Raw genomic sequence first — 27,337 nt, forward strand, 5'->3', positions numbered from 1 at the left:
TACTAGTACCCTGTCCTGTACTAGTACCCTGTCCTGTACTAGTACCCTGTCCTGTACTATTACCCTGTCCTATGCTAGTACCCTGTCCTATACTATTACCCTGTCCTATACTATTATCCTATTTTCTCACTTTGCTCAGCCAATCAAGTAGGAAAAAGAATCGAAGGTTGAACAGCTCATACTCCCTGTAACTATCATTCTGTGTATGACATGGTTAAAATCTGATCTGAATTTTATTTCTCAGGAATAAGGACCCTGTTTCTCTTTTTCATTGCTTTATTCCCATCGCCAATATTGTGCCAGTGCATTGTAGGCACAGAATTAAATGTCTGAATGAATGGGATAGGAAGTTACATTGATCTAGCTATAGCTTATTATTTGATAAACATTGATGTTCTGTTTAACCTATGGTTTAAAATCAGTAAAAGGAGAAAAGCCACTTAAATGTTGACATTTGGGACATCAAAGATGATTGTCAGTATAATAACTGCTTATGGCTAATTTTCCTATCTCACCAGAGCTTAAGAAATTGAAATAAGCTCTCAGGACTGTTTGTATTAGTGCTGTATGTACCCACACAGTCATTTAGCTGACAAATAGGTCAAGTTTGCTACTAATTGCATATCTGGAGAGGTTATATGCATTTTGGTACATTATCTTTTAGATTTTTCTCTGCAATTTGAAAAATGGGTCTCAGGAAAAAATGTATCTTAATATCAAACTTACTAGGGGTATTGAGTATTTTGATAGACTGACTCTCAAAGTCAGAAGTTGTTTTTATAACTCTTCTACCTTTTCCACTGAAATTGGCCATTTTTGAACCTGTTTGTATTTTCAGCCAGAATTACAAGTTTCTTTAGCTTATACAATAATACTCCATCTGTCTTTTTTAGGTCTCAAGTAATACTTTCTTCTTGTATCAGTTTAAGAACACTAGTCCAGCTATGTGTCCCTTATTTGTATAATATACTGCACTACACTGGGATCCTTAAGGGCTACACACTTGTTTATTCCAGACAATTGTTAAACAAGTAGTGGTGGTAGTACTCATTACGATTCTATTTACTAACTATCAGTCTTTGGGCAAGTTATGTATCTACTTTACCCCCTTCACATTGTAGGTGTTATAATAGGTTTGATTAGGTTCAAATTTGCCATATCTTATTAGCAGCTGAAAGGAAACATTTGTATTTAATTCATAGGGTATTTTGGTAATTTTTACAATCAGATAAAACTGTTTTGCTAATATATATGCAATATCGAAAACAGTGGTTCTCAACCAAGGGCAATTTTGATAAGACCCCCCCCACCCCAAGACATCTGACAAGGACTGGGGGGATGCTGCTGACATCCAGAGGGTAGATGCCAGGTTGCTGCTAAACAGTCTACAATGCACAGAACGCCACCCTTCCCCGCCACCATCTGCCTCCACCCTGCAGCAAAGAATTATCAAGCCTAAAATGTCAATAGTGCAGAGATTGAGAAAACATCTAAACTAAATATCCTAAATATTTCTAAATCAACAAAACCAAAGAGCGTGTTAGTTTGGAAGTGTGTAGAATTAGGAGACATTTTATATAGACATTTTAAAAACTAGATTTCTAAGATCACAATTTAATAAAGAAATTGAGTATTAAGTAATATTCCTTAAAAATACTAAGACTAAAGATGATCCTTATTTAAGTTACAAAAGTATAGTCCAATGTATTTTATTCAGCCAATATTTAATGGAGCCAACCGCTATGTACCAGACACTATTTTTAAACGATGGGACTACAGGAGTGATCAAAACACAAAAATGTCTAAACTCAGGGAACTTACATTCTAGTGGCATCAGAAGCCAATTTAAATAAGCTGTTGTCTTCTCTTTCCTAGCTAAAAGTTAAAAACCTAAAGTCAAATCCTCTGTCATCCTACTTCCACTGAAATTTATCTATGTTCCCAGTTCATGTAACTTCATGTTTTTCTGAAGCCAGGTCACACTAGGCAATTTTCACTCCTCTGAAACAAATGAAAAATAAAGGCCTACTTCCAAAATAAGAGAATTGCTCTGGGGATTTCTTCAGCTTGAACCTCTTGGCAAACAGCAAAGTGAAGCAAACCACGAGCTGCCTACAGCGCTCTTCCTGGCCCCGTCAGGCCTCCAGACTGGAAGCACAGTCTGGATTCTCAATAGAATCAGAGTAACTAAGAAGGAAGGGACAGAACTCAGATTAGCAACCATAGAGCCCCCTCTCAGTCCCTTTCAATTCTGTATCCTAGTGGTATGTGTATATCTCATGCATATCCACCATTATTTTATGATCTAAGATCATAAATACCTTTAGATTGGTTTTCTCCATACCAAAGAGGAGTTTATTTTGTTCTTTTCCTTATAATGGAGAAAGGCATCCATTCCTTTGGTCAGTTTAGAAGATTTTGTGGAACCCACACCACTATCATCGTCTTACTATCTTTAATGAAATTCAGTATCTAGAACAGCTTGCATTATTCTGGGTGCATTCTCAGATAATTTAGGATAAGGAAAGAGTCTGCTGTTGTTTTAGTTATTCCAGAACCCTCACTTCTGATGACTAGACAATTCTTGGCTGAAGCAGCCCCTGGGGCTATCTTCAGAATGCTGTCTACCATAATTCCTAGATCAGTTTCTTGAGACATCGGTGGATCGCTCTTAGCCTACACTCTCATTACTATTATTGGATTTTTTCCCATTTAATTACTAAACTTTAATGTATTAGGGTTTAGCTGCCTATAAGGAAGTTTATATCTCCTACTTTGGCCAGTGTTAGCCATTTGTGGAAATTTATCTCAATCTATTTGAGACGAGTCTGAAGCTATCTAATAATAGGGAGATTTAACTTTTCAAATTAACATTAGCATTAGCCAGATATGACCTAGCTGAAGAGACGTATGGTTTTAAAAAGGTTAAAAAAAAATAAGTCTAGATAACTACAGTACAGGATAAAATATATTTAATTCTGTTTAAAGAAGGAAGTGATCACATCCAGATTTTTTTTCAGGAGATGGGAGTAAAGGCTGTATTTAATTTATTCTAAGGTGGCACTTCTTTCTTTTTCACAATTTAAGATATCTCTGAAATTGCAATGTATCTTACTACTGAGATTACAAAATTCTGTTATAGTCTAATTGGCAGTATTTTTCTTAATAGTGTGTGTGTGTATATATATATACATACATATATATTTTTAAATAGTATATATAGTTTTAATAGCATTTTAGATTTGATAAGCTTTCAAAGAAGTAGAACATTACTAGGCTAAAATGGACAGGAAGGAGAAACTTCTAAACAAAGGCATCCAAGTAGGAGAGTACAAACCTTTTGGAGAACATTGGCTAAACCAGAATTCCTGTAGGGAAGCAATGAAAGTAAAGCTTTCATATGTGAGAAGGACTTCAGTAATAGGTTCAGGCAGCTGGCAAAAAAAACCCTGCATGCTTCATCTGGTAAGCTGAATTTGAGATTCTCGACAAAGTTTTTGTTCTGTTAAAAAAAAAAAAATAGCAGTAACAACTTGGGAATGGTTATGTTTTATTCTTTCCACCCTTGAACAGATTTTTTGCTTTCTGGTCAAGTCCCATGATTATTTTACATGAACTTTTTGAGTTCCTGTAATTTTTTTTAATTTTATTTATTATTTTTGTCAGAAAGAGAGAGCAAGAGAGCACAAGCAGGGGGAGCGTCAGAGAGAGAGGGAGAAGCAGGCTTCCCGTTGAGCAGGGAGTCCGATGCGGGGCTCGATCCCAGGACCCTGGGATCACGACCTGAGGCGAAGGTAGATGCTTAACCGACTGAGCCACCCAAGCGTCCCTCATTCATGTAATTTTTTGATTGATCTAATTTGCCATCCATTCCGAGTTTTCCTTTGTTCCTCTAAGTATGTCCATCCTCCAGGTGGCTCTTGTATTGCCTACATTCTATTGTAGTTAGCCATGAAAAAGAGAATTTATTTACTATGCATTTAATATTATTATATAAAAAATATATTTATAACAAAAACTAATTATGAAATATTTAAAATATAAAGCATTATGTTAACATTATTAAATTAATATTTTACACAAGTATGAATAATGAATTATATCATTTAGTGAAAATTATATCATTTACTGAAAATCCATGATTTTTATCTTATTTACAAATAGCTCTATGAATGTAAAAAAAGGAATAAGAAACACTGGCCACTTTAATTTCATCAAAAAAATGGTTGGAATTAATAAAATTAATCAATGAGAAAGCATGCATATATTCAGCATTTAAATCATGTATGTTGAAAAGGAATGTTCCAACTTAAATTTGCTAGAGTTTATTCTTTCCACTAAAACAGACTGTTTCTTGAGTGTCCATATATGTGAGGAAGATAGGTGACAGCCTTACAAGTTCTTTAAAAAATGGTATATGTATTTCTCACAACATTGAGGGAAGAGTATTTAATGGAAAGGAATATGGATTTCTTTTTTTCTTTTATAGAATATGTTAGGCTGATACCAGAATTTGCAAGGTACATTATTCAGATTTGTAACATTTTCATTCAGGAGACTTATCTGAGATACATCTAGCTATTTAAATCCCATCAGAAACAATAATTGTGTATGTGTGAGAGAGAGAGAAAAAGAAATATCCACAAAACTCTTGAAGACTGAGAGTTAATTATCTTAGGAAGCTGCAGGTTAAGTCTAACCTCAGAATTCATCTTGAAAGAAAATGGTCATGTGATCAATTGTAATGTGCCATATTTTTTCAGAAGAGATCGCTACTATGTTAATTAATCCTGTGCTTTCTGCTCACTGAACAATGCTGCAGCAGAATTTGGCATATTGGCACAGAAAACCCACACAGCAATGGCATATATGCAAATTTATGCATTAATTAGTTGGTAATGTGTTAGGTAGGAGTTTTTTCATTTATATTAGGAGGATATTTTATTATTAAAAAGAATTAATCAGACTGCTGATTGTTTGGTAGTGCATTTGGCCATCAACTTGTTTTCTGGCACTGAACCAACGTAACCCATTTATGGGCTACTGAAGATACTATTTTGGTGATCCTATCTAAAAATTTAGAAGTTTCTGCATAAAAGAATTCTTAGATTGTTATGTAATGTAGAACAATGCATCTCAGACTTTAATATGCATACAGAACACCTGGGCATTATGTTAAATACCCTTTCTTATTCAGTGGGTCTGGGATGGGACCTGAGATTCTGCTCTGTATCACAAGCTTCCAGGTGATGCTGATGCTGTTGGTCCACAGACCACGTCCAGTAGCAAGAATATAAAGAACCAGACTTCAGGTAGAGGTAGGATAGGGTTTATCCTATTGTGAATGCCTTTATCAGAAATATGGTAATTTTGTGTCCCTTTGTTCACTCATGTGAGATTGAGTGTGTAACATCTTACTAATATGACAATAGTTTTGACCTCATGGACCCCCTGAAAGCCTCTCAGGGACCTTCCAGAGATCCTTGGGCCACACTTTGAGAAATGCTGGCATATAGGAAACTATACATTGTATGTTTGTGCTTACTGCCAGTAATACTCACATCAATGTAAATAACCCAGAAAACGACCCAAAGACTGGCAGAACAAACTCCACAACTAAATGTAGAGGAGAGGCCACACTGAAGAGGGTAGGAAAGGCAGAGATGTAGTGGGGAGCTAAGCCCTGCGGGTCTGGCCACTGGAGGCAGGAAGCAGTGGGCATGGAGAGGGGTGAGAGACTAGCACACCAGGGTGCCTGCAGAGAGAAAACAGGTCCCCACAGCATCTGGCTCTTTGAAAATACACGGGGCCAAATTTCACGAATTCTTGGAACCAGCAGGTCTTAAAGCACAGAGCTTTAAAAATCAGCAGGTTCCATGCTGGGATAGCCTCCAGGGTAACGGGAAGCCAAGTCCCTGCCCTTAAAAAGAAAGCAAGAGAAACAGCCTGAGGAGAGACAGCACAGAAGCAGCATTTACAAAAGCACTTCGAGCATACAGGAGAGAGAGTTATTTACTAAACTCAGAGTTCTGTGAGGGACTTCTCCAGGAACAAAGGAGCTGGCAGGCACCATTTCGCTCCCCCACCCCCCAACATAAACACACAGCCACCTGTGGAAACCAGTGTGGCATAAACATCCACCACTTAACTTGCTTACACCATGCCCCTCCCTCTCCAGCTGGGCCTGACTCCGTCACAGCACTGGGGGTCCCCTCCCCCAGATAACCAGTGCAAACCTTGCCAACACTGTATCTCCCAACTCTGCCCTTAACACCATCTGGGTCCTGGTGACAGCAGCTTGTCAGCTCCCACAGAGAACACACACACACCCTGTTAAAACTGCACCCCCACTGGCACACACTTTACAGAGTAGCCCAGGCAGGCCTCAGTCTCCACAATGGCTGCACACGCCCTGCGGAAGAGAACCACCCACACAACTTCATTGAGATTAGAAGGAGAGATAAAGAGTTTCCCAGACAAACAAAAATTAAAGGAGTTCATGACCACTAACCCAACCCTACAAGAAATGTTAAAGGGGACTGTGAGTGGAAAAGACAGTAAGAGTAAGGAAAGTAGGAAACACAAAAGTAGTAAAAGTAAGTATATCTGTAAAACTCCATCAAGGGACTCACAAGTGGAAGTAAAATATGATACCATGTACTTAAAAGATGGAGAAGAGAGGAGTAAAAATTGGGTTCAAACAAGCGACCATTGGGTCACCTGTGTGGCTCAGTCAATTAAGCATCCAACTCAGTTTCAACTTAGGCCGTGATCTCAGTGTCATGAGCTTGAGCCCTGCATTAGGCTGGGCACGGAGCCTGCTTAAGATTCTCTCTCTCCTTCTCCCTCTGCCCCTACCCCCCCAACACAGACTCTAAAAACAGAACAAAACAAAACTTAAGCAACCATCAACCTTAGGTAGACTGCTATGTGCAGAAGATGTTAGAAACAAACCTAATAGCAACCACAAACCAAAAAACAGTGACATGCAAAAAACAGAGAGAAAGGAATCCAAGTAAATCACTAAAGAAAGCCAACTTACGGTGAGAAAAGAAAGCAAGGGAAGAAAGGAACAGAGAAGATCCATAAACACAAAAAAACAACAAAAAAAATAAAATGGCAATAAATACATACCTAACAATAATTACTTTGACCGTAAATGGACTAAATTCTCCAATCAAAAGACCCTGGGTGATGGAATGGATTAAAAAAAAAAACAAGACCCATCTATATGCTGCTTACAAGAAACAAGCTTCAGACCTAAAGACACATGCAGGCACACCTGGGTGGCTCAGACAGTTAAGTGTCTGCCTTTGGCTCAGGTCATGATCCCAGGGTCCCGGGATCGAGCCCTGCATTGGGCTCCTTGCTCAGCTGGGAGTCTGCTTCTTCCTCTCCCACTGTCACTCCCTCTGCTTGTGCTCTCTCACTCACTCTCTCTCAAATAAATAAAATCTTTAAAAAAAAAAAAGACATATGCAGATTGAAAGTGAGGGGATGGAGAAACATTTATCATGCAAATGGGTGTCAAAAGAAAGTCAGGGTAGCAATATTTATATCAGACAAAATTGACTTTAAAACAAAAACTGTAACAAGAGACACAGAAGGATACTATATAATCGTTAAGAGGACAATCCAACAAAAAGACATAATAATTGTAAATATTTATGCACCCAACATGGGAGCACTCAAATATATAAAACAGTTAATAACAAATATAAGTAATACAATACTAATCAATAGCAATACAATAATAGAAGACTTTAACACCCCACTTATATCAATGAACAGATCATCTAAACAGATAATCAACAAGGAAACAGTGGCTTTGGATGACACACTGGGCCAGATGGATTTAAGACATATATTCAGACATTCCATCCTCAAACAGCAGAATACACATTCTTTTCAAGTGTACAAGGAACATTCACCAGAATAGATAACTTATTAGGTCAAAAAATAATCTTGATAATTTCAAAAAGATTGAAGTTATACAACGCATCTTTTCTGACCATACTGCAATGAAACTAGAAGTCAACCACAAGAAAAAATCTGGAAAGAGCACAAATTGATGGAGATTTAAAAAACATGCTACTAAACAATGAATGGGTCAACCAAGAAATCAAAGAAGACATAAAAAAATAGATGGAGACAAATGAAAATGAAAACACAACAGTCCAAATACTTTGTGATGCAGGAAAAGCAGTTCTAAGAAGTTTATAGCAATTCAGGCCTACCTCAAGAAGCAAGAAAAATATCAAGTAACTTGACCTTCCATCTAAAGGAGCTAGAAAAACAAGAACAAACAAAACCCAAAACCAGCAGAAGGAAGGAACTAATAAAGATTAGAGCAGAAATAAATGATATAGAAAGTAAAAAAAAACAATAGATCAATGATACCAGGAGCCAGTTCTTTGAAAAGATCAATAAAATTGATAAACTCTAGCCAGACTCATCAAAAGAGAGAGAGAGAAGACTCAAACAAAATCAGAAACAAAAGAGAAATAACCAACATCACAAAAATGCAAAGGATTGTAAGAAAATATTATGAAACTTATATGCCAACAAACTGGGCAATCTAGAAGAAATGGGTAAATTAGAAACATATAACCTACCAAAACTGAAACAGGAAGAAATAGAAAATTTGAACAGACCGATCACCAGCAATGAAATTGAATCAATAATCAAAAAACTCCCAACAAACAAAAGTCCAGGACCAGACAGCTTCACAGGTGAATTCTACCAAATATTTAAAGAAGAGTTAATACCAATTCTCAAACTTTTTTTCAAAAAATGGAAGAGGAAGGAAAATTTCCAAATTTATTCTATGAGGCCAGCATTTTCCTGATTCCAAAACCACATAAAGATACAACAACAAAAAAATAACTACAGGCCAATATCTCTGTTGAACATAGATGCAAAAATCCTCAACAAAATATTAGCAAAGCAAATCCAATAATACATTAAAAAAAAATCACTTACCATGATCAAATGGGATTTATTCCTGGGATGCAAGCGTGGTTCAGTATAAACAAATCAATGTGATACATCACATCAATAAGGGAAAGGATAAAAACCATATGATCATTTCAATAGAGGCAGAAAAAGCATTTGACAAAGTACAACATCCATTCATAATGAAAAAAAACAACTTCTCAACAAAGTAGATTTACAGGGAACATATCACAACATAATAAACACCTTATGTGAAAAACCCACAGTGAACATCATACTCAATGTTGAAAAATTGAGATCTTTTCCTCTATGGTCAAAGAACAGACAGGGATGTCCACTCTCACCACTGTTATTTAACATAGTAGTGCTGGAATTTCTAGCCACAGCAATCAGATAAGAGAAAGGAATAAAAGGCATCCACATTGGTAAGGAAGAAGTAAAACTTGCACTATTTGCAGATGACATGATACTATTTATAGAAAAACCAAAAGACTGCACTAAAAATCTAGCACTGATAAATGAATTCAGTAAGGCCGCAGGACACAAAATCAATGTACAGAAGTTCACTGCAGGGCGCGTGGGTGGCTCAGTTGGTTAAGCTACTGCCTTCGGCCCAGGTCATGATCCTGGAGTCCCGGAATCGAGTCCCACATCGGGCTCCCTGCTCAGCAGGGAGTCTGCTTCTCCCTCTGACCCTCTCCCCTCTCATGCTCTCTATCTCATTCTCTCTCTCAAATAAATAAATAAAATCTTAAAAAAAAAGAAGTTCACTGCATTTCTATACACTAGTAAGCAGCAGAAAGAGAAATGAAGAAAACAACCCCATTTGCAATTGTACCAAAAATAATAAAATACTTAGGAATAAACTTAACCAAAGAGGTGAAAGACCTGTACTCTGAAAACTGTAAACACTGACTGAAAGAAATTGAAGACAATACAATAAAATGGAAAGACATTTGATTGGAAGAATAGAGATTGTTAAAACATCTATACTACCCAAAACAATCTACAGATTTAATGAAATCCCTATCAAAAATACCAACAGCATTTTTCACAGTCCTAGAACAATCCAAAAATTTGTATGGAACCACAAAAGACCCCAAATAGTCAAAGCAATCTTGAAAAAGAAAAAACTGAAGGTATCACAATTCCAGACTTAAAGTTATATTACAAAGCTGTAATAATCAGAATAATATGATACTGGCACAAAAACAGATACATAGATCAACAGAACAGAATAGAAAGCCCAGAAATAAACCCACAATTATGTGGTCAATTAATCTTCAACAGAGGAGGCAAGAGTATGCAATGGGAAAAAGACAGTCTCTTCAATAAATGGTGTTGGGAAAACTAGACAGCTACCTACAAAAGAATGAACCTGGACCACTTTCTTACACCGTACAAAAAAAAAAATAAACTGAAAATGGATTAAAGACTTAAATGTGAGACTGAAACCATAAAAATCCTAGAAGAGAGCACAGGCAGTAATATCTCTGACATTGGCCATAAGAACATCTTTCTAGATACATCTGAGACAAGAGAAACAAGAGCAAAAATAAACTATTGGGACTGCACCAAAATAAAAAGCTTCTGCACAGCAAAGGTAACAACCAACAAAAACAACCTACTGAATGGAAGAAAATATTTGTAAATGACATATCCAGTAAAGAGTTAGTGTAGAAAATCTGTAAGACCAAAAACCAAATAATCCAATTAAAAATGGGCAGAAGACATGAACAGACTAACAGATATATGAAAAGATGCTCAACATCACGGATCATCAGGAAAATGCAAATCAAAACTACAATGAGATATCACCTCACACCTGTCAGAATGGCTAAAATCAAAGGAAACAAGTGTTGGTGAGGATGTGGAGAAATAGGAACCCTGGTGCACTGTTGATAGGAATGCAAACTGGGGCAGCCACTGTGGAAGACAATATGGAGGTTCCTCAGAGAGTTAAAAATAGAACCACCCTATGATCCAATAATCGCAATAATTTTTGGGGTATTTACCCCAAAAATACAAAAACACTAATTCTAAGGGATACATGCACCCTTTTGCTTATTGCAGCATTATTTATAATAGCAAAATTATGGAAGCAACCTAAGTCCATCAACAGATGAATGGATAAAGAAGCTGTGATACACACACACACACACACACACACACACACACACACACACACAGGAATATTATTCAGCCATAAAAAGGAATGAAATCTTGCCATTTGCAACAACATGGATGGAGCTAGAGAGTATAATGCTAAGCAAAATAAGCCAGTCAGAGGAAGACAACGGCATATGATTTCACTCATATATGGAATTTAAGAAACAAATAAACAAAGGGAGAAAAAAAGAGACAAATCAAAAAACAGAATCTTAACTATAGAGAAAAAAACTGATTTTTACCGGAGGGGAGATGGTGGGGATTGGGTGAAATAGCTGAGAAGGATTTGAGTACACTTATCTTGATGAGCACTAAGTAATATGTGGAATTGTTGAATCACTACATTGTACACCTGAAACTAATGCAACATTGTATATTAACTACACTGGAATAAAAATAAAAACCTCTCTTTCTTCTTCTGACAGAAAAAAACAAATTGCCAGAAAACTTAGGAGAAATACTAGGAACTTGAAACACTTTTTATATTATTAAATATCTTGTTATAAGAAAAAATAACCCTTCTAAATAATCTATCTTAGTTTTAAAGGACATATAGGTGAATATTTGATTCTTGTCATTTTTTTTCCCCCTGGATTTTGTGTTTGCAAGTCTCAATAACTCTCTTAATGAGATCTAATGTAGTGAGCCTGAACATTTACATGACTGAGTCTAAAAACTGTTTTCCATATTGCTTTCTTATATTTATGCTTAGTCAGTTTTTTTTTTAATCTTTTTTAGCACCTTATAATACACGTTTTTTGCCTCCTCAGCAACCGTGTTGAAGCATGGACAAGAGATGTTGCTTTCTTACTCAGACAAGAAGGCAGACCGATGGTTAATCTTATCCCTAAAAAGACTAAAGTAAGAGTAATGGAAAAGGACTGGAAGAATACAGACAGAGCAGTAAATTGGTTAAGAAAGGAAGCAAGTAATTACACTCAACCATTTGTTCTGTACTTGGGATTAAATTTACCGCATCCATATCCTTCACCATCTTCAGGAGAAAATTTTGGATCTTCAACATTTCACACATCTCTTTATTGGCTTAAAAAGGTAAGTACACTATTGTGTGCTCAAAAGTACAAGTTAACATTATAAATTGTATGTTATTGGTATTTGCCCACTGCTTCTTTTATTATCACTTTTAAAGAAAAATTTGAAAATTCTGTATCATAGTAAATCAAGTATGACCAATAACTGGTTGCAAAAAACAAAGGGGCAATTTTACAGAAATAAAATAAGCATTAAAACTCAGTAATCTACTCCTGAGTTGAACACTTTGAATATAATGTGTCTATAAAAAAGGAAACTGGGGAGCCTGGGTGGCTCAGTTGGTTGAGTGTCTGACTCTTGGTTTCAGCTCAGGTCATGATCCCAGCGTCTTGGGATAGAGCCCTGGGTCAGGCTCTTCGCTCAGTGCGGGAGTCTGCTCAGGATTCTCAATCTCTCCCTCTGCCCTGCCGCCACCACCACCACCTCCCCCCCCTCCCCGCCAGCTTGTGAGCTCTCTCTCTTAAATAAATAAAATCTTAAAAAAAGAAAGAAACTAAAAGATGTTCTCTTGAGCAGGCAGTCTTCACTTGGCAGAGTTCAGGGGGTAAAAGTGACCATGCAAGCTGAAACTATACAAAGAGATCTCAACAATCAATTGAGAAAATGACCATTTTTCTAGGACTTTTAAAAACATTTGTCAAGGGGCACCTGGGTGGCTCAGATGGTTGGGCGTCTGCCTTCAACTCAGGTAGTGATCTCCAGGTCCTGGGATCGAGCCCCATGTCGGGCTCCCAGCTCGGCAGGGAGTCTGCTTCTCCCTCTCCCTCTGCCTTTCCCCCTGCTTGTGCTCTCTGTCTGTCTCTCTCTCAAATGAATAAACAAAATCTAAACAACAACAAAATTTGTCAAAACATTAAGCCTCTCTTATTTTGGGTTATAAATGTGCAGAGAAATGAAAAAAAAGACAGTAAAACTAATGTTGAATGCACTGTAACTGAAAATACTAGAAATATTGAGGATTAAAGTGTTTTGGGTTTTTGAAAAAAAAACATAAGAATTTGAACTGCTTGTCTTCTCACTGTATATATAACAAGATATGGAGCAAGCATCTTCTCTAAGTCTTGGCAGACTGCCCCATCTCTTTCTAAATGTGGATCACCTTCCAACATTTTACGCTTTGAACTTCCAATGTGATGATATATTTCTGAGAGTTCTTTTAACCTATGGATTTTTGCCAGTGTCACTTTCTCTAGGATATGCTCACCCTTTTGTTTTGCAACGACCTTCCTGTTTTTATCAATGAGTTTATCTACACTAAGTTCCTCTGGCTGCATAGCTAGAGTGTATCAGATGGTGGCAGTGTCAACATTCCCAGGTTGGCTCTCTTTTCTATAACTCTAGTTAATGTTTGATTCAAATTTCACGTACAGTGTTATCACTTTCTTATTTCTTTACTGTACATTCATCTTTTTTGACCAATCCCTCTTTTGATTATCCATTTTTGTAAAAATGCCACATGGAGGTTTCACTGGGAGAGAAGGACGCAGCCCAGCTACACCTTGGCTGTACGTATGCATACTAAATAAATGATAAGCAGGGACCAATCACTGATAGACGTTGAAAAAAATAATATGATTAGTCACTGATTGGGACACACACCTGTAATATACAGGGATTTGTAGACTAAAGAGCTAGCAGTATTTGAATGTGAAAGTTTGTACTTTATGCAGTAACTCACAGTTAATATAGTTTGGTAATTAAAATGTGTGTTGTTGGGGGACTGGTGTTATTTAACTAAACTGTGGTAAATGAAATCCAAGCACATCTGAACCATGCAAACGGGACCACCTGTGTTTTGAAAGGTATCAACTTAAATTGAATTTAAGTTGCTTTAAAAATTCTAATCAGAAATGCTGTTTAGTGAACCCTGTTTCAAAGGAAACAATGTCAAAACTGTAGATACTTCATGTCTTCTAAAAAAGTTGTAACTGGCTCTATCTTGAAAAATTAGTACTAGCCTAATGAACTGAATCAAATAATTTATAAGTAAATAGTAAGTAAATATCTGAGGTTTTTAAGTTACATGACTAAAAGAAGTATATGACTTAAGTTTAGTCTTGTTTTCACCAAAACTATAAGCATTCATATGTATTAAAAAGTTGTATTTGTTCCTAGCAAACATTTGGCTGTCTCACTAGATATTGGCAGTTTTACTAGTGAACTACTGGGAACAAACTCTAGATTCTGAGTCTGTTGATTCTGGAATTTTGAGTTGGTCACACACTATATTAAAAAGCTTGGATACTTTTTCTCGACTAGAATACCGTCTAATATAGCTCATGTTTTTCATTGTCATGTATAATTATAAAAATAATTTTCATAACTCACTATATACACAGATATTAATATATACATTTTGTTGTTACTAGTCATAACAATTTGTTCCTAATTATGTATTTGATTTACTGTTTTCTTTACATAACTCATAACTATTTTCTTCTACAATCCTAAGTAATTAAGCATTGTCTAGTTCACCATACATACTGGTTGGAAGAGAAGAATATTACTACCTTGTTTTTCTCTCCTTTTTAGGTTTCTTATGATGCCATCAAAATCCCAAAGTGGTCACCTCTGTCAGAAATGCACCCTGTAGATTATTACTCTTCTTATACAAAAAACTGCACTGGAAAGTTTACAGAAAAAGAAATTAAAAATATTAGGGCCTTTTATTATGCTATGTGTGCTGAGACAGATGCCATGCTTGGTAGGTGGTATATTTAATAAGCAATTAAATGAAGAAAAAGTGTAATATTTTTCCAACAAACTGTGATCGTGCTGGTTGCTGACTTGTATGAACTTCCTCAGACAATGTTTTACAACAGTTTCTTAGATGCTAAAGGCTTATTATAAAAATCTTGACACATATAAAAATTGGATAATTTGCATTATTAATCATGGAATAAAAAGCCTTTTCTATCTTAATTATTCATAAATTAATAAATGCTCAGATTTGTTCATACATAAAGACAGGACCATAGAAGGCTATTACCTGCTTGACATAAAACTTTTTACCTGCTTTACACAGGAATCAGTATTTAACCAAACACAAGTACACATGTGACAGGTAATTGTAAGGCAGCTTAGATTCTAAGAGATAAGAGTTTAGTCACAGAATCTTGTGAATTCTCCCAGACTTGTAATAATTAGAAAACAAAACCGTTCTTCCCAGGCCCTTTAGCGTAGGGTTTAACTAAACCTGACATTATTTTCCCCATGTGTAGTCTGGTCCAGAATCATATTGACTTTCCTTCCCTAGTTCAGCTCAAAACTCTACCTGCTTCCATAAGATGACTGTCAAGAATGTGTTTTGCCTACTCACTTGTAGAGTTAATGGCAGTTTCCAGTTTAGATTGGAGAACCCTTGGCTTAAAAAAAAATCCATCTTTCTAACAAGTTATTTTCATATTTTGGTATACTTTAGAGTGGAGCAAATTACATTAGTGGAGTGTGGGAAGCACCTCTTCTGTACAAAGTAAATTTTGAGAGTGAACAAGTGAGTAGCTATTTCTTAAGAAGCATTCATTGGGCAAAAATAGAAAAGTATAAAGCAGAAAGCAAAAAAATATATATGGATTAATTATTTATAATATATGAAGTATAATATGAATTAAAAGTCTTAAGGATTTTCCAAGTACTCAATCTTAAATGCAAATGAGATTTAAAGTAAATTTCTTTAATCGTAAATCCACACAAATGTTGAATTGTTTTTCATATTTTCTGATGTTAATGAGTATTCACCCATTTGCACCCTGGAAATCACTTTTGAAAGTTTGCAGCTATCCATTCATCCATATCTACTAAGGTGAAATACTACATATATATATATATATATATATATAATGTTGCTGTGGGGAGTATGGGAATACCTCTTGAAGTCTCTTAGAGAAAAAAATGCAGCAGCTCACTTTAACTACAAAGTTTATGAAATAGGTCATATCTTGTTATATCCACACTAGTCTCGCCACCAAATTGTATTTCTTACTGTTCCCTGTGTTTGTTCAACAAATATTTAGTGCCCACTAGCTAGCTATCAGGCCCCATTTGGGGCACCGGTAGTACTAATTGAATATTATTAAGAAATCACACTTCTTAAATTAAAAACACTAAGCTCTTGCTCCCCCTCGGGACCTTTGTATTTGCTTTTCCCTCTGCCTGGGATCCTCTTGCCTTTGCTTTTTACATGGCTGGCTATTCTCAGTCTTTAGCTCTCAGTCCAAACACCACCTCCTCAGGGATGTCTTCCCAACCACCATAAGTTATTATACCAGCCCCACCATCCTACTTACTCTCTACCTTATCACCTTGATTGCTTACATCATGATCATCAATTATTTTGTCTATTTACTTGTTTACTGTCTGCTTTCCGTGAACAAGGGGAGCCTTATGAGAGCAGGGACTTCAGTGTTACCAAGATTGCATCCCAGGTGCCTAGCTTTGCATCCATGATGCCTGGCACATAGTAAGAACTCAGTAAACATTTACTGGATGAGTATAAACACCAGCACTTGTAACGTGTTGTTGTAACTACAGCAGAATACGAGTTGTAGAGACCTTGGAGGACAGTGATTCAGTCCACCTGAAGGAGCAGGCAATGTTTCACCAGGGAGATAATGCTTGAGCTTGGTCATAAAGGAAGAATGGGAATCTGCCAAGTAGAAGGTGGAAGAAAAGGCATCCAACACAGAAGAAAGCAGAGAATGTACAGAGGCAAGAAAGTCTAACCTAATTATTACTAGTTCAGGGATTCTAAGTAGTTTAGGACTATAAAAGGTAAAGGTCTAGGGGGTAGTTAAGGGTGCTGAGCTCGCTAAAGACTTAGACAATGGGAAATTTTGAAAAAGTTTTAAGCTGGGGTATGACATGATCAGATATTTTAGAAAGATAGCCACCCCAGTGGTACAAGAGTTAGAGGGGAAAGAGATATGTGAGCAAGAAGACCAATTAGGAAGCCATTATAGTTGTCCAGTTGGAAGATCCTGATGGTATGCACTTTGTAAATAACTCCATAGAACAGTGGGTCTCAGTTTGACTGGACCTCAGAATCACCTGTGGGTTTTGTTTTAATAATACAGACCCCCCTGTAGGCCATGATTCAGGAATTGCCAAAATAGGGATGACTCTTCTCTCTGGCCTATGCCTTTCGGTGATTCTTTTAATTACAACGAAGAGGACACTAAGAGACAGGGACTGGTCAGAGGAATTTTACTGTCCATTTATTCCCTATCCAAGAATATGCTAAGCCTGACCTGCCAATTGGGGATCTGGGAGAAAGGGTAGCAGGGAGAAGGAGTTCTGACCTCCCATGGGGCAGAAATTGTAGGTCAGTGATAATACCGATCCTTTCATTGTCTGGGACACCGTATAGTGCTGACATCTAGAGTTGTCTTTCTTTTTTCATTTCAGTAACCAAGGGGAAAAAAAGTTTTCCCCAATCTCTGAGAGGAACATAGAAAGCAAGCCAGCATAATCTCCAAATAAAGAAACTTTTGAACCTCCAGATGAAGAAACTTATCCTCTCAGTACTGTATTTTCTCCTTCCTCTCTTTCATCTGTCAGGTGAAGAGCAGGCACATGAAATGTGGCATACCTTACTTAAGAGCACTAGCTAACATTCACATGTTAAGAAGCATCCTCTTGTGAGGCAGAGTTGTTATAAACTTACTGTGATAGAACACAAACTAAAAACTCATTAAGATTTATCTCAATTCGTATTGTAGGAGAAATTATTTTAGCTCTTCGCCAGTTAGGTCTTCTTCAGAAAACTATTGTCATATACACCTCAGACCACGGAGAGCTGGCCATGGAGCATCGTCAGTTTTATAAAATGAGTATGTATGAAGCTAGTGCCCACGTTCCACTCTTGGTGATGGGACCGGGAATTAAGGCCAACCTACAAGTACCAAATGTTGTTTCTCTTGTGGACATTTACCCAACTATGCTTGGTAAGTAACACAATTCCATAAATATTTATTTGTAATAATATTGGCCAATGAATAAGCCAAGTAGTGAGAGACTTTGCTGACTTGTTCATAACCTTGAGCAATTCTTTTAACTGTGAGTCAAATCCACATCTGAGAAATAAGGATGATACTCCTCAGGTTCCTGTAGCCTTCATGTACTACAGTCATTTTTTCCTTCAAAAGATTCACATTTGGGACATGACTATAAAGTAAGCCACAGAAGATATTCAGGTTCATGACTTTATAGATATGATTTGCGTATCATGTGATTCTCTGCCACCACCTCTCAAAAGTGTAAGAAGCTCCCTTCTGGATTATTTTACCCATTTTGAAACTATGAATTTTGTACAGTGTTAGAAAAGCCTCTTAATCGAATGTATAAACCTGTTTCTCCTCAGAATCTTTAGATTGTTCTGTGCTAAGAACCTCACTAACTTCTTAATGTCTATACACATAACCATACGTCTAGAACAGCAACATATGGATAGGGGAAGTTAACAGTTTTTGTTGAAGGTAACAGAACAACATCAGCAAAATCAGAGGAAATTATATAGAACTGTTCGTCTCTATCTAATTTAGCAGACTACTTTAAGTTCAATAACATTTAAATACTGAAATCCTTCTGTTCTAATGCACCATCAATTACAAAAAGTACCATCTATTTATAAATAGATTTTGGTGAAAGAAGAAGATAATACAACTTAAGATATGTATGTTTCATATGTATATATCAAAATGTGAAAGAAACATATATCTGAAAACCAAAGACGTAAGAAAGTTCTTTTTTATCTCCTTCTTTCTGCTACAAAGTCCTTCCATTCATTTAACTGAAGACTATTCCAGGGTCCTAAAATTCTTTAGGGTGAATTTTTTTCAGTGCCTTTTCCCTTTCTCTTTTATTTTACATCACTTCTTGTATATTTGAACACACTTCTTTGTTGTTCTTTTGCCTGATATTTTTAATCTCTTTAGTTTCTTAGTTGTCATTTGCTCATTCCTCTATATCCCCCAAAACAATTACACTTAGTCGTTATCTCTGCCACTTTCTGGCTCCCTCACATTTCAGACAATCCCGATTACTTCCTCATTTCTGTTTTGATAAGTTTATGTATGATTATGTATGTCTGTGTCTCTCTTATTATCATCTTTATAGTTTTAGGAACAGGTGCTTCTTTTTTTAAAAGATTTTATTTATTTGACAGAAAGAGCACAAGCAGGGGGAGCAGGAGAGGGAGAAGCAGGGTCCCTGCTGAGCAGGGAGCCCGATGCGGGGCTCAATTCCAGCACCCTGGGATCATGACCTGAGCCGAAGGCAGACGGTTAACCGACTGAGCCACCCAGGTGCCCTTAGGAATGGGTGCTTCTTGATGGTGGCATCTTTTTGTAGTTTCCTCCCCTAGTTTTTCCTCATGTAGAAGTCTCTCCACCCCATTTCCAAATTTGCTGAACTTTTTAACCTTGTTCTGTTTTTTTGAAGGGCAGTGACCAGAACTGCAAATGATCATGAAAGGTTGGGATGATTCTTTCTCAGTATCCCCTCAATATATTTCATAGTGATAGTTGACATTTTGTTTGTCTTTCTGACTCTAGCAGCTCAACTGACCATTATGTACAGGAAGCTGTCTGCAGTGAGTCCTACTCTATCTATGCTTAGTCAACCTATCACCTGATAACATAAGGTGATTAATATGCATTATTTAAGCCATTTTTCTTTAAATCTTGTTTTATATTTGCCTACAATGCAAATTTTTCTACTCTACATTTTTGATCCACCATTAACACTACTTGCCATTTTGTACATCATAAAAGTTAAAAGGCATCTGCAAGATTTCACAATGGAAGATTTCACAATGTATTTAGCTAACAGATTATATAAGAAAACACTAAATAGGGCGCCTGGGTGGCTCAGTTGTTAAGCGTCTGCCTTCGGCTCAGGTCATGATCCCAGGGTCCTGGGATCGAGTCCCACATCGGGTTCCCTGCTCAGCGGGAAGCCTGCTTCAAGCCTGCTTCTCCCTCTCCCACTCCCCCTGCTTGTGTTCCTGCTCTCGCTGTGTCTCTCTGTCAAATAAATAAATAAAATCTTTAAAAAAAAAAAAAAAGAAAAGAAAACACTAAATAAAATTGCTTAGAATGAGGGAATTTATTATTAGGAGAATACCTGCCTATCCCTGGCTAATTTGTGTTGCACAACAATAAGCATTTCATTAGCCAAAACCAAACATTGCCAGAAACTCCTTCCATTCCTTCCCTACTCTTCTGGAAATTATGTAGGTGCTCTCCAATTTCTTTTTTCTGCAATTTGTTAATTATTACAATTTTCTAAAACTCATAGTTCTTTGTAGATTTTTACTTATTTTTATCTTTCATGGATTCTTCGTAATAGACTCCTTCTGAGTCACATTTCCCTACAGAATATATTAACAGCATTTAGATCATGTGTTGATTAGATCTGCCCAACTAGAGTAAAGGAAATTAAGCCAAAAATCAGCGTCTCTCTAATTCTAAACTGGAAATTAGCATCTTCAGCCTTAGCACAGTTTATAATATGTTTCATCACAAATATTTTTATCACCAAAAGGGAAAAGTTACTTTTATGTGGTTGGGGCAGGAAGGAGAATATCTGTACATGGGTCTTTTTATATAAAATATTGAAACATCCCACTGACCAGATGTTAACCGGAGATAAGGTAGAAAGAGAATGAAGGGGTACAGCAAGAATCTTATGCTGGAGCCAGGAAACAGCATGACAACATTATCATTTATCTAAAATTAACCTTTTTGCAAATGATAAAGCATTAATATTAATAGAGCTCTTACAAATCTATAGGAAAAAGAGAAATACCCTACCCAAAAAGTGACCGAAAGATATAAACAAATAATTCACAAGAGAAGATACACAAATGGCCAAGATATTTTATTTTATTTATTTATTTATTTATTTCTAAAGATTTTATTCATTTATTTCAGAGAGAGAGAGAATGAGAATTTAAGCACGAGAGGGAAGAGGGTCAGAGGGAGAAGCAGACTCCCTGCTGAGCAAGGAGCCTGATGTGGGACTCGATCCTGGGACTCCAGGATCATGACCTGAGCCGAAGGCAGTTGCTTAACCAACTGAGTCACCCAGGCGCCCTGGCCAAGATATTTTAAAGGTTCAAACTTGGTAGTGAGAAAAATATTAAAACAAGAAGATACCAATTTTCTTTCACATATAGAGTTTGCAAAGATTAAAAAAAGAATTAGAAAATATTCTCTTGGAAATAGGCCTTTCCTTTTTCTGCTTCTGGGAGTATAAACTGGCAGATTTTCTGGAGGCAATGTGGCATTATGTTCCAGGTTACTCAGAAATACGCATACTTTTTGACCTAGAAAATCCAATTTTAGAAAATAACCTATAGTTATATACAAAGATTTATCTCCATGGATATTTATTGTAGTATCACATTAAGTTAAAGAATTAGAAACAATCTGAACACCGAGTAGAAACAGATTGGGTAAAAAATAGTCAATTTTATTTTAAATGGTGAAATGATATGTGAAAATGGCACCCATGAATTAATGAAAATGTAGGCTTTAAACTGTATAAACAGAGTTTTTTTGTTTTATTTATTGAGATAGGGTGTATCTAATATATTGTCCAAATCAGCACATTTTTGAGACTATTAACAATTACACCAGGATTAACAGGCATAAACGGAGTCTATTGCCTTGTTGAACACTCTCACCAGCCCACAAGGCAAAATTGTTCTGATAGTCTGTGTTTAATCTGATGTTTCAATCTATCTTTTAAAACGAAACTGCTCAGTACTGGAAGAGTTTAAAGCTACTTCAGTGAAGATTAACTCAAAAATTAGACCCACAGGACAGTATGTTCTATTTCACCTCTGCTTAATAAATAACATATACAGATTGTGATAGCGTATCTACAACCAACTTTTTATTTTGTGATTCTTCTAACCAATTAGGAGTTTACAATAGATATAAAACATAATCTAGTCTTAGGATTCTAAAGGCCCTTTCTTTATTAGCTTAGCCATAGCTGTATTATTTTGTATGACTCTAAATTACACCCAGAGTATGGGATTAAATTTCTTAGATCAAAGCCTCAAGCCAGACCTCCTCTTCCGTTACACTTATGGATCTCATAAATATCATATAAAAGATGGTGATTAAAAGCACCTGAAATAGAGGGATATTAAATAGGAAAAAACAATTGGGATTCATGTTTTAATAAACCTACCTTACTATGAAGAGCCTTTTCAAATTTAAGAGGCTACAATGCTTTTATTAAAAAGTCTGAATTTACAAATAGTTTTTGAAAGGTATTTACCTATACCTGAAACTAATATTGCACAGCATAATAAAATTAATAAAAACTTGGGGAAAAATATAAAAGGTTTTTGTTTTTTTATTTTTTTTGGTACTGAGCTTGTTTTTTATTCCGAATTAGATGACAGTTTTTTTTTAAATTTTATTATGTTAATCACCACACATTACATCATTAGTTTTTGAGGCAGTGTTCCATGATTCATTGTTTGCATATAACACCCAGTGCTCCATTCAGTACATGCCCTCTTTAATACCCATCACCAGGCTAACCCATCCCCCTACCCCCCTCCCCTCTAGAACCCTCAGTTTGTTTCTCAGAGTCCATCGTCTCTCATGGTTCGTCTCCCCTTCCAATTTCCTCCCCTTCATTTTTCCCTTCCTGCTATCTTCTTCTATTTTGTAACATATAGTATATTATTTGTTTCAGAGATACAGGTCTGTGATTCAACAGTCTTACACAATTCACAGCACTCACCATAGCACATACCCTCCCCAATGTTTAAAAGCGTTTTTTTTCTTTCCTATAAAATGGTATTTTACGATAAAGTAGAAAGGGTATTCTTAGTCTGTTAATCTTAATAGTCCTTTATGGTATACTATCACATTATCATTTTCTAATACTGGCAGAAAAGTGCCATTTTTATGAACAGGAATTCTTTATACTATTAAAGTTGATATCACTTCAGAGATTATTCTTTAAAAATTACTCGGACGATATTTTTTCTTCTCTAATAATCTATTATCAGCATCTTTTGGCTCTGTTAGAAATAAAGGTAGTCTCACTTTAAAATTAAAATTGTTTTGATTTTCTCTTTTATACTTACTTTCATGTGAATTTTTTCTTTTAATACTTGATCTTTTTTGTAAAACACCTGCCTTCCCCTCACATAAAAGATAAATCCATATTTTTTGAATTGTGAAAATGTAATTATATAAAAATGCACTTGTGTTTAAAAGAATGCTTAATTGTGAAGGATTCAAATTGCAAAACCCTTCTTGTTACAAGATCTTAGTGGAGGGTTGGGAGAAGCATTCTACACAGACTATTTTGTTTTTATTATCTAAAAAATATTCTGAAGTTGAGTAACTACAGTAAAGCAAGACTTGTGTTGTAGTACTGAAGAATCCAGAGATCCTGGCGTCAGACTGCCTAAATTCAAATCCCTCCTTCAGTATTGCCTTGGGCAAGTTACTTAACATCTCTGGTCTTCAATTTTCTTATCAATAACATGTAAATAATAGTGGCCATTGCAAAGCTTAGAACAATGACTGGAACATGGCAAACAATTAAATGTTAGGCATTATCATCATTAGTAGTTTTTATTCTTCAGTATGCCCTAAAAAATGTACATAGTTTGCATCATGGCCATACCAGTCTAATCTTTTATCTACTCATGCTCAGGAAGAAATATAATCTTATCTCTCTTCAGGAAACCATCGTATATATCCAGGTCTGCATTTTTCCCTGTTTACTGTTTTAAATTCAAGGCACTTTGTTGAGAATTCTGCAGTTACTTTTCATCTTTGCTTATACTACCAAGAAAGATGAAACTTACTTAAAACAGAATTAGAATGACAGATCTGCCAGAAGAAAAAAACACATGAAAATGGTTTTAAACAAAGATCAAAGAGCTTTTTGAAATGCAGGTCAAGCTAAAGTGCTTTTAAGGAAATCATTGATAAATATGTGAGAAGTGAATACCCCATTTCCTGTGGCACAGAAAAGTTAATACATATGTAAAGTATTTATTAAATACTGTGGGTATGTGACATGGGTTTTATTCTTCATCAGTGTACAAAGGTGTAATATACCACTACTTATAGCTGGCAACAAGTCACCGTTCTCTCTTGCCTGGACTCCTGCAGTACCTTCCTGCACCCACCTTCCTCTCAGACCGCTTTCAGTCAATTCACCATGCAGTAGTTAGCGTCAGGCGCAGCATGCTTCTACTCAAGAGCCTCTGCTGGTTTCCCTTTCACACAGAGTAAAATTCAAAATCTCTCCTTGCGCCTGGGATTCCAACAAAATCTCTCAGTCCTCTTTTACGTACCTCTCACCTACTCTGCTCCAGCCATTCAGGGCTCCTTGGTGTCTGGGGAATGGACTAAGCAGGCTCCCACCTCAGGGTGTGTATACTTGCTCTTCCCTGGGAGGATGCCCTTCCCCCAGGTATCTACAGGACTCACCTTGGCCCTTCCTTGGGGTTCAAATGTCACCTCATCAGAGAGGCCTCCCCTGACCACACTATATAAAACAGCACCTGAACACATACTCGCCATCATTCTGTCTCCCTTGCCCTGCTTTATTTTTCTTCATTGCACTTAGCGCCATCTGACATGTTTGTTCATCTGTCCCCACACATTAGAATGTAAGCTCTAGGAGAGCTTACCTGCCTTGTCCACTGTTGTTTCCTTACACCTGGAACAGCACCTAGGTCATTGAATGAATTAAAAAAAAATATTTAACTGCACTCTTATCCCAATTTACTACTGACTTCTCATTAAACACAGGAGAACCATGTCAATTTTCTTAGTCTTCCCAACTTTTTTAGGAAAATTAGGCTAAGAATAGATCTGAAATAAGGTATTTCTAAGCATCAGAGGTTATTTAAAATGCTGAATACAGGAACTTGTCAGTCCTGGATATATACCAGTTGGTCTCTGCTTCCCAATCATCTTTGAAGTCCCCTTCTCTCCCTTCCTACACCTCCCTAGTGGTGCCCCCTAATGGCTGCCAGGCAGACCAGCCTGACCCAGCCTGTTGCCCTGCTACTTGCATTCCTTATAGTAGACCTCATAGTAGTGGCCTACTGCCTTGTAAGTTTTATCTTGAGCAGTCCCTTTCTCTCACATCCTCTTTAATGTCTTTGCTCCTTTTGTTTTTAACCAGTTACCTCCGATATTTCTTTCTTTCTCCAAAAAAGTCCATGATTATGATTGATTGGCAGGAAATTAGTACTTGTAATATGCCCCTTCCAAGGAAATGGGAGAATACGGATTTTTAAATTATGTTATATGTAAAACATGTACCTTCCAAAGACTTATAGAGGTCTTTCTCTACCTCTTTATTCTCCTGAAATTAACCTATTATTCCTCAAATACTTAGTCATGTTAATTTTCTTATTCAATTTTGCTTAACTCCTAGCATTGCAGATATATTACTTCCTATTTTTCATTGGAAATATTTAATTATACTTAAAAACATGGAACATGGAAACCAGAAAAGGGGTGGAAAGGCAACTGCAAACTCATTTTGGAACTATCCCAAGTACCCAGTCATAATTAATGGTAGTTTTTCTATAGGAAAAAATAGTTTGAGTTCCAAATACCCTAAAAGCATTTTTTAAAAATATCTTATTTTGGGGTGCCTGGGTGGCTCAGTCGTTAAGCATCTGCCTTCGGCTCAGGTCATGATCCCAGGGTCCTGGAATCGAGCCCCGCATAGGGCTCCCTGCTCCGCGGGAAGCCTGCTTCTCCCTCTGCCACTCCCCCCGCTTGTGTTCCCTCTCTCACTGTGTCTCTCTGTGTCAAATAAATAAATAAAATCTTTAAAAAAATAAATAAATAAAATAAAAATACCTCATTTTTAAGTTAGACATTTCTCATGCTATATTTTATAGGTTTATATTTGATAAAGGGATAATAAATTATTTTTCCCTAAATCAGTATGTTCTGCAAAATACTAGCCCCTCAATATGCTGCTTGAGGATAAAAATGTTATGTCATCAAATAACTCTGGGACAAATGGCATACTGTTATACCACCCTTAAAGGTTTATGATATATATATCAGCAATAAATTTACATCTACAACAAATTTGCCTACTTAATCACTGTTTGCAAAGATATATGACTACTAAGCCCCTTTCTCATATAGATCTTTTATCTTAGTATTTGGTGAAACAAATTTGAGAAACAACTGTAATTATTTATCTTTCAGAAATAAAGGACTGATTAATATCTGTTGAGGGTTTCCTATCAGGTACTGTTCTCAGAACCTTACATAAATTATCATATTTAAACCTAAAATAAGTGTATGAAGTACAGGTATGATTATTATTCACCTTTTACAAATGAGGAAACTGAGCTTCAGAGTGGTTAATATCATGTCCAAGGGCACAAGGCTAATGAAGTAAGCGTTTGGACCTAGGCCATCTATTTACAAAATCTATATATGGTCTTTGGTCTCCACAACCTCTAACGATGTCATTTATGAATATTTCAACTAATGAAAGAATAAGTTATTTAAAAATATTATGTTATTTTGTTACATAGATATTGCTGGAGCTCCTCTGCTTCAGAACCTGAGTGGATACTCTTTGTTGCCATTATCATCAGAAATGTATAAATTCAAAAACCTACATCCGCCCTGGATTCTGAGTGAATTCCATGGATGCAATGTGAATGCTTCCACCTATATGCTTCGGACCAACCAGTGGAAGTATATAGCCTACTCTGATGGTACTTCAGTATTGCCTCAACTCTTTGGTAAACCTTTTGATGTATTTTTAAGTGTAGAATTATATGTAATGAGCTGACCTCCATAGTGTTGCTCAAGAGATCCAGTCTCCATTGGTTAAATAAATAAATATCTGCTGCTTCTTAGGCCAGGACAATCTACAAAAGGTTACCCATGTGAGGTGCGGCTTCTTTGCAAATCATCTGAATTCCAGAGCAAGTGTCCAAAGGCTTTTGATCAGGGTCTCAAGACTGAAACCACAGTTTTCTCTGATCAAGGTGTCTTCTAATGTTCATGGTTATTTTCCCAAACAGTAGTCAACACCCTCTCATTATCCCTTGGTTTCAGCTGTTCTGGAGATTAATCCCTGTATCTTGTGAAGCCTGACATTCTACATTTATTATATAAGATGA

General features: G+C 36.4%; 2 protein-coding genes across 5 annotated transcripts in view; one reads left to right on the forward strand and one right to left on the reverse strand.

The window, feature by feature from the left end:
- The window catches only part of SKIC3 (SKI3 subunit of superkiller complex), a 166,820-nt gene that overhangs the window by 107,463 nt on the left and 32,020 nt on the right, over positions 1-27,337 (reverse strand). Inside the window, exon 2 of one of the 2 annotated variants that reach the window (XM_073888263.1) lies at positions 3,338-3,502. The exons of the other annotated variant lie outside the window; for it this stretch is intronic. The gene's annotated coding sequence lies outside the window, so the exon portion shown is untranslated. The remainder of the gene's footprint in view (positions 1-3,337; positions 3,503-27,337) is intronic. 2 annotated transcript variants of the gene reach the window in all.
- ARSK (arylsulfatase family member K) overlaps positions 1-27,337 on the forward strand; it is a 43,188-nt gene that overhangs the window by 12,662 nt on the left and 3,189 nt on the right. The window contains exons 4-7 of one of the 3 annotated variants that reach the window (XM_025866794.2): positions 11,895-12,177; positions 14,710-14,881; positions 17,895-18,119; positions 26,741-26,953. In XM_025866794.2, the coding sequence (XP_025722579.1) occupies positions 11,895-12,177; positions 14,710-14,881; positions 17,895-18,119; positions 26,741-26,953 (893 nt within the window). The remainder of the gene's footprint in view (positions 1-11,894; positions 12,178-14,709; positions 14,882-17,894; positions 18,120-26,740; positions 26,954-27,337) is intronic. The other 2 variants (XM_025866795.2, XM_073888274.1) reach the window with 2 other exon arrangements.

Source organism: Callorhinus ursinus, unplaced genomic scaffold (genome assembly GCF_003265705.2).
Source record: "Callorhinus ursinus isolate GAN/ISIS: 27379988/994484 unplaced genomic scaffold, GSC_fseal_2.0 scaffold3, whole genome shotgun sequence".
NCBI lineage: Eukaryota > Metazoa > Chordata > Mammalia > Carnivora > Otariidae > Callorhinus > Callorhinus ursinus.